Below are 7206 nucleotides of genomic sequence, written 5' to 3'. Positions count from 1 at the left end.
TTCTATGTGTGTACAAGCCGTTTAGATTGTCAAAAAAAAACTGTGTTTTTAGGGTTATTAACAAAGTTCGTGTACTCAGACCAGTAATATTTGGGGTCACAAGTTTTTGCCATGGATATTTTGTGGGTCAGAAGATAAAAGATTTGGGAACCTCTGCACTACACCCTAAATCTAACAAAAACTTAATTTACACCTTGGTCCTAAACCTAATTCCTCCACCCAAAATCAGCCTCAGAAGTCATGGGGACCAGGCTTTGGTTCCCACAAGGAGCATTTGCTCCTGACGAGGCTGAACTTTCCTAAAAAATCGTTCCCACCAAGTAGTATAAGCATGGTGCACACCCACACACACACTTACTCACTTACACTCCATGCTGGATGCTGGACAGACAGTGCCTTATCACGATCAGAGTGTCTTCCCTTATTAGGCTATGTCTCCTGCCTCCACAGAGCCAGATGAAAAGAGACATTGCCTCACTTCTGTCCATGAAGGAACAATTAGCCTGCAGCTAATCCCATTAACCAGCCTGTAAACGCTGCTCACGTTTTCCATTCAGTCTAATCAAAAGAGCCCACTTAATGCGTTTGAATAGTCATTCATCATGTGTAAGTGTACATGGAAGGTTGAGCTGACCCAGGGCCAACATCACTGGAAAGATTAATGTAGCTGGAGAAGTGTTTGTTCAGGTTGTAGCAGTGCTGTGCAGTACTAAGTTGAAGATAGATATAGTTTATAACCTTTTAACGTTCATGTAAAAACAGCCCACAAACTGCAGCAATAATCTGAAATCTTTCCTGTCAGTTCTTCTCCTTCAGACAAACTGAGTCAGACATTTTGTGCCAGATGTTTTCTTATCTTACCATCACCACTGGAGACTGGAGTGGCATCACACTTGCTCTCACACTGCTGCATGGTGGAAGGCCGGAGGGATTCTGCACACTCATTTGACTGCTGTCCAGTGTAGGACAGACATGTCACTGTCCTCATCTGCTGTCCCAGGCCACACTGAGCCGAACACTGAAACAGAAAGACGTTACAGCACAGCTTAATGCTTGTGCTCGACCACAGCAGCCAATAAATTTAACAGAGAGCATCTCTCTTCTGAGACCCTGAGCAATGTGCAAAAAATAAAATAAAATAAAATAAACAGACACACTTAGCTGTTATGCAGTAATTCATACACAAACTACAGACACACACTGTAAACCTTGATCCAATCAATCAGCAGGACATGAAGCCAATGAGTCACCTTTCCCGTTTCATTTAGCTTCTAGTCCAGGGGTGGGCAATCATGGTCCTGGAGGGCCGCAGCCCTACATGTTTTATATTTTTCCCTGCTCCAACACACCTGATTCAGTCACTGAACTACCTCTTCAAGTTCTGCAGTATGGAGGACCAACACTGACATAATTAGAAATAAAAGCATAAATAGATAAATGAAACTTTAAATAAATAAATACATTTAAAATGCACCAAATAAGTTACTTTACCTCATGTTTTTTAATTTAATTAACCTTCATATTTATTTTTTCAGCTGAGTTCCAATAAATTATATATTTTAACACATAATTAAAATTTTTATGTTTTTATATATTTTTTACATAGTTTTTCCTTTTACTTGTACATGCGTTTGTGTCTCTTGAATGCTTAAATTGAATTACTTTTGTAATTTTGTCCAACAAGTCTTTTTATTTCTTTGTGTTGCATGCTTGTGTTGCTGCAGTTTAGCTTAAAGTTTAGTTAAAAATAAAAGCACAGGTAATGTTTTCCTCCTTGCCTTTGTTTTAAACTAAAATTACAGACACATAAATGCACGTAGAAGTAAAAGGAAAAACAATTAATATATATTAAAAAAAAACAGTCAAATTTAAAATATGTGTTCAAATATACAGACTAATTTATTGGAAAAATAAATATGAAAGTCAATTAAAATATGAAACAGGAGATAAAGTTCTCCTTTTTAAATTTAATTTGTGTATTTTAAGTGTATTTATTTAGTGGTTCATATAATTCTGCTTTTATTTCTAATTATGTCAGTGTTGGTCCTCCGTACTGCAGAAACCTGATAATCATATATTCCTTCATATCAGGTGTGTTGGAACAGAGAAACATGTAAAACATGCAGGGCTGCTGACCTCCAGGACCAGGACTGACCCTGCCTGATCTAGTCTGTCTGCCTTTAGAATTAGAGCTCAGCTGGTGCTTAAAAACGATATTCATACCTATGAAATTTTGACCTATTTGATTTTAAGGATATTTTCATGTACTTTGTAACTTCTATTTTAGAAGGATTTTCATTGTGGAGCTACAGTATTTGACATGGTCTTAGTACTTGAAATTTTTTAGAAAAAAGCTGGGTGTGTTAAATTTTTTATTTCTGCAAACATAAAATTGCAAGCATCAACAATTTTACTGTGTTAAACATATTTTTGGAGGGGTAAAAACAATTTGAAAACAAGCTACAGCAGACATTTTTTTTGCAATTTGCAGATTGTGCCTCTAAAATAACTACATCCATCATACCTCTGATCACTCTGAGTTTGTGGTTTTATCAGTGGTGCGCCGTCAGGGCCAGCAAAACCTTCTCTTATTCTTATTAGGCTATTATTACTTTTGAAATATCTGTTCTCTTCGTTTCACAGATTTTCTTTTGGCTGTGCAGATTCCAGTAGCTTGTATTTATTTAGAGTTTTTATCCAATCATTTTTCGAGCATCAACTATAACTAGGCTCCACAAATCTGCCTCAGGCCTTCGGAACAAACAGTGAAGGAACCTGGAGGGTGAAACAAACGGCAGTGATGCTGGTGCTTTGACCAATCAGGTGCTGAGTTGGAAACACCAGGGGCCTCATGCATAAAGGGGTGTGCAGCTTTCACACTAAAAGTTGGCGTAGGTACAAATTTAGAAAAGTCCGTCTGTTTTCTGCCACTTATCCAGGATCGGGTCGCGTGGGCAGCAGCCTAAGCAGAGACCCAGACTTTCCTCTCCCCAGCCACTTGGACTAGATCCTCTGGGGGAATCCCAAGGTGTTCCCAGGCCAGCTGAGAAACATAGTCCCTCCAGTGTGTCCTGGGTCTTCCTCTGGGTCTCCTCTCAGTGGGACGTGTCCAGAACACCTCACCAGGGAGGAGTCCAGGAGGCATCCTAACCAGATGAACCACCTCAACTGGCTCCTCTGGATGTGGAGGAGCAGCGGCTCTACTCTGAGTCCCTCCTGGATGACTGAGCTTCTCAGCCTATCGCTAAGGGAGAGCCCAGACACCCTGCAGAGGAAACTCATTTCAGCTGCTTGTATCTGTGATCTCCTTTTTTCAGTCACTACCCAAAGCTCCTGACCATAGATGAGGGTAGGAACGTAGACCGACTGGTAAACTGAGAGCTTCACCTTCTGGTTCAGCTCTCTCTTCACCACAACAGACCTGTACAATGCCTGCATCACTGCAGAAGCAGCACCAATCCACCTGTCGATCTCCCGCTCCATTCTTCCCTCATTTGTGAACAAGACCCCGAGATACTTGAACTCCTCGGATAGTCCCATAGTCTGGGATTTGGAGGCACTGATCCTTATCCCGGCCGCTTTCACACTCGACTGTGAACCACTCCAGTGAGAGCTGGAGATCAGGATCTGATGAAGTCAACAGGACCACATCATCCACAAAAAGCACAGATGTGATCCTAAGGTCACCAAAAAAGGATCCCCTCAACACCTTGGCTGCTCCTAGAAATTCTGTCCATAAAAGTTATGAACAGAATCAGTGACAAAGGACAACCTTGGTAGAGTCCAACTCTCAACGGAAACAAGTCCGACTTACTACCGGCAATGCGGACCAAGCTCTGGCACCGGTCATACAGGGACCTAACAGCCTGTATCAATGGGCCTGGTACCCCATACTCCCAGAGTACTTCCCACAGGAGTCCCCGAGGGACACGGTCGAACGCCTTCTCCAAGTCCACAAAACACATGTAGACTGGTTGGGCGAACTCCCATGAACCCTCCAGGACCCTGCTGAGAGTGTAGAGCTGGTCCACTGTTCCACGACCAGGACCAAAACCACACTGCTCTTCCTGAATCTGAGATTTGACAATCCGATGGACCCTCCTCTCCAGGACCCCCGAATAGACCTTACCAGGGAGGCTCAGAAGTGTGATCCCCCTATAGTTGGAAAACACTCTGTGGTCCCCCTTTTTAAATAGGTCTGCCAATCCAGTGGAACTGCCCCCGATGTCCAAGCAATATTGTAGAGTCGCGTCAACCAATGCAACCCCACAACATCCAGACCCTAAAGGAACTCCAAGCGAATCTCATCCACCTCTGGCACCCTGCCACCGAGGAGCTTTTTAACCACCTCAGTTACCTCAGCATAAGAGATTGGAGAGTCCGACCCAGGGTCCTAAGGCTCTGCTTCCTCATGGACGGCAGGATTGAGGAGGTCCTCAAAGTGTTACGCCCACCGACCCACAACGTCCCGAGTTGAGGTCAGCAGTGCACCATCCCCATCATAAACATTGTTGGTGGTGAACCGCTTTCCCCACCGAGACGCCGGATGGTGGACCAGAATCGCCCCAAAGCCGTACAGAATCCTTTTCCATGGCCTCTCCAAACTCCTCCCACGCCAGAGTTTTTGCCTCGGCAAAAAACTTTAGAAAAGTGTGCCGCACAAAAAAATTCAGATGTATAAAACTGTGCGCACGTGTGTTCCTGCACAACTTTCCTTTATACATACCAACAAACATGGAACTGAGCAATTGTAATATGTTTGGTGTGATACGAAACAAACAAACAAACAAACAAACCAAAACATGCTGTTCTCAGTTTTTCTTGTAGTGATATCACCCTACAGAAAAGCTGATATTTATCCATAAATTACGCACAACTTTACACAGCAACAAATCTATAGTCTGCGTCTTATGGAGCTGAGGAATCATCACAGCTGAGCTGTTCTGAATTAATCTGCTGAGTTGACAATGTTTTTTTCTCAGTCAGAATTAAAATGTTTCAAAGATAATTCACACATTTTATTTTCCTCAGCTGTGTGTGCGCTCTGCAGGCCTGCGCTCTGCATGTTTCCAACTATGTGACGGAAATATAAACACTTTACAGTTTACAGACTGGACTGAGGTTCTTTGATCATTTTTAGACTGATCTATTTTCTTGTCTGAGGTTAAATGATTTTCAGTCCCGGGGTTCAGTTTCATGATGGTTCGAGTTTAAACAATAAAAACTCAAACTAAAATAAAAATCTAACAGCGTGTTCAGACGCTCCTTACAACCAGAAAACACAACAGAGTCATATTTCTGTGGATTCAGGTCAGATTCATAACTTTGTGGGTTAAAACTGTCGGCTGAAAAACTTTGCGTGGCTGCTGCACATTCTCACGGCAGGTGAAAAGTGTGCGTATATTTACGCAGAATTTCACACAATGTTGGTTTTGATACATCCCAACGTGGGCGTAGAACCTGGCGCACACAACTTTTTTATGTGTACGCACCGTTTATACATGAGGACTCAGGGCCTTCACGCTGGCACTGAGTAAAATATATTTTATTTAAATGTTTTATTTAGTTGTCAGTTTATTTTGATGATCGTATTGATGCTGTATGTGGCACAGCTGTGGCTGCAGTTGGAGAAAAAATGTTAAATGTGACGCTTCAGTAATGACATTCATTCTGGCTTCATGAGACACCTGTCTGTGATGCAGCAGTATATTATCACCCATTATCTTCGTATCAACACATCAACGTGGCTGACAGGGCCGTTTTCTCCTCCATTGAAGCCCTAGGTGTAAAATGCACGACCCGCCACTGGGTTTTATAACAACTGTAAAAAGTCATGGTTTACATCACTTTATTCTTCTATTTAGTGTATTCTATGTGTTTTCAGCCATTCTACTTCCACGTACTTTTAGATATTTGATCTCAACACTTTCAGCTTAATCAGGAATAGTGTTATGAATTTTGTTTTTGTCTTTTTCTGTACCATCTGCTTTATTTTAGATTTAAAACAGTTTCAGCTGCTTGACCAAGTTTCTGTCAGTTTTGCAGAAAATGAATAAAACAACTCTAGTATGCTTTTAATCGTTTTGTGAAATACCGTTGAAAATGTTTCTTGACATGAATAAAGTTTGCTTTACATAACCATGGTTGTGTTATTTGTCTTCCTTTGAGACTAAGACCTGTCAGTGTGCCAGCTGTAATGAAACAGATTTCTCCATTAAATGTCCTTAAAAAATAATACTGCAGGTGCCATCTCACTTCAACACATTGTAGTGCTGAAATAATCTGTGTACCTCCAGAATGAATCAGTGAAGTTAATCTTGGTACTCTGAGCAGCCTTTGCAGAGCGTTCAAGTGCAGGATATAAACCCTGCTAACCCCCTCCTACCATCACCTTCAAAGATCTCATCCTGCTTCCTCAGATTAGAGGTCTGGCATGTCAACCCTTCCCAGTTAGGAAAGCTTTATTAGGGCCAGCTCTGACAGATTGCACACATCAATGAGGCAACTGAAATGGGATTTAAACTGGTAACCTTTTGGCCCAAACAACCAGGATCTCTAAAGTTGGTAAGAATCATTCCTTCCCGAACTGAAGAAGGGAACAAAATCTTGAAGGAAAGCATATTGCCCGCCATCTTTCATTCTAGAGCAGGACAATGACCTGAAACATCCATTTACAGGTACAATGCAGTGGTTTACATCAAATCATATTCATGTGATGGAATAGACCAGAACTTAATCCAATGGAGAATCGAAGTCAAGACTTGAAAACTGTTGATCACATGTCTGATATGAAGGCAATAGCTGCAGTATGACCTTAAATATGATATCAACCACCAGTCCTCGAATCCAGAGATTCTTAACCTGTGGGTCACGGCCCAATTTTGGGCCGAGCGCCACCTTGAGGGCCTCAAAAGAACAACAGTTTTTAACTTTGGGACACAGAGGGCCGTGGGACTGCATTGATTTTGAATAAGGTGCAATACACTTTCTCACCACTAGTAGCAGTAGTGCACCACTCAGATGTTTAACAACTTTTTTAATATGTAGAAGAAGAACCTTAGAAACCTGCTGAGAATGGAAACCTATTTTAAATGAAAAGTAGAAGGAAAAAAAAGAAAGTAACTCCTCAAAAAACACCAAAGTTTGTCACTAATATGAAGTGCAGCTTATTTTAAAAGTTCAAAACATTATCAAATACATTTGAAG

The 7206-nt window shown here is 41.6% G+C and overlaps 1 protein-coding gene across 1 annotated transcript in view; it reads right to left on the bottom strand.

Annotated features, from left to right (window-relative positions):
- adamts6 (ADAM metallopeptidase with thrombospondin type 1 motif, 6) overlaps positions 1-7206 on the bottom strand; it is a gene marked incomplete in the record, with an annotated part of 235599 nt that overhangs the window by 5759 nt on the left and 222634 nt on the right. Inside the window, 1 exon segment of the mRNA XM_014023951.1 lies at positions 862-1018. Coding sequence (XP_013879405.1) covers positions 862-1018 — 157 coding nt within the window.

The sequence above is a fragment of the Austrofundulus limnaeus genome, unplaced genomic scaffold (assembly GCF_001266775.1).
Source record: "Austrofundulus limnaeus strain Quisiro unplaced genomic scaffold, Austrofundulus_limnaeus-1.0 Scaffold398, whole genome shotgun sequence".
In the NCBI taxonomy this organism is placed as follows: domain Eukaryota; kingdom Metazoa; phylum Chordata; class Actinopteri; order Cyprinodontiformes; family Rivulidae; genus Austrofundulus; species Austrofundulus limnaeus.
Note: the sequence above shows the minus strand (reverse complement) of the source record. Positions and strands in the feature narration are given on the sequence as shown.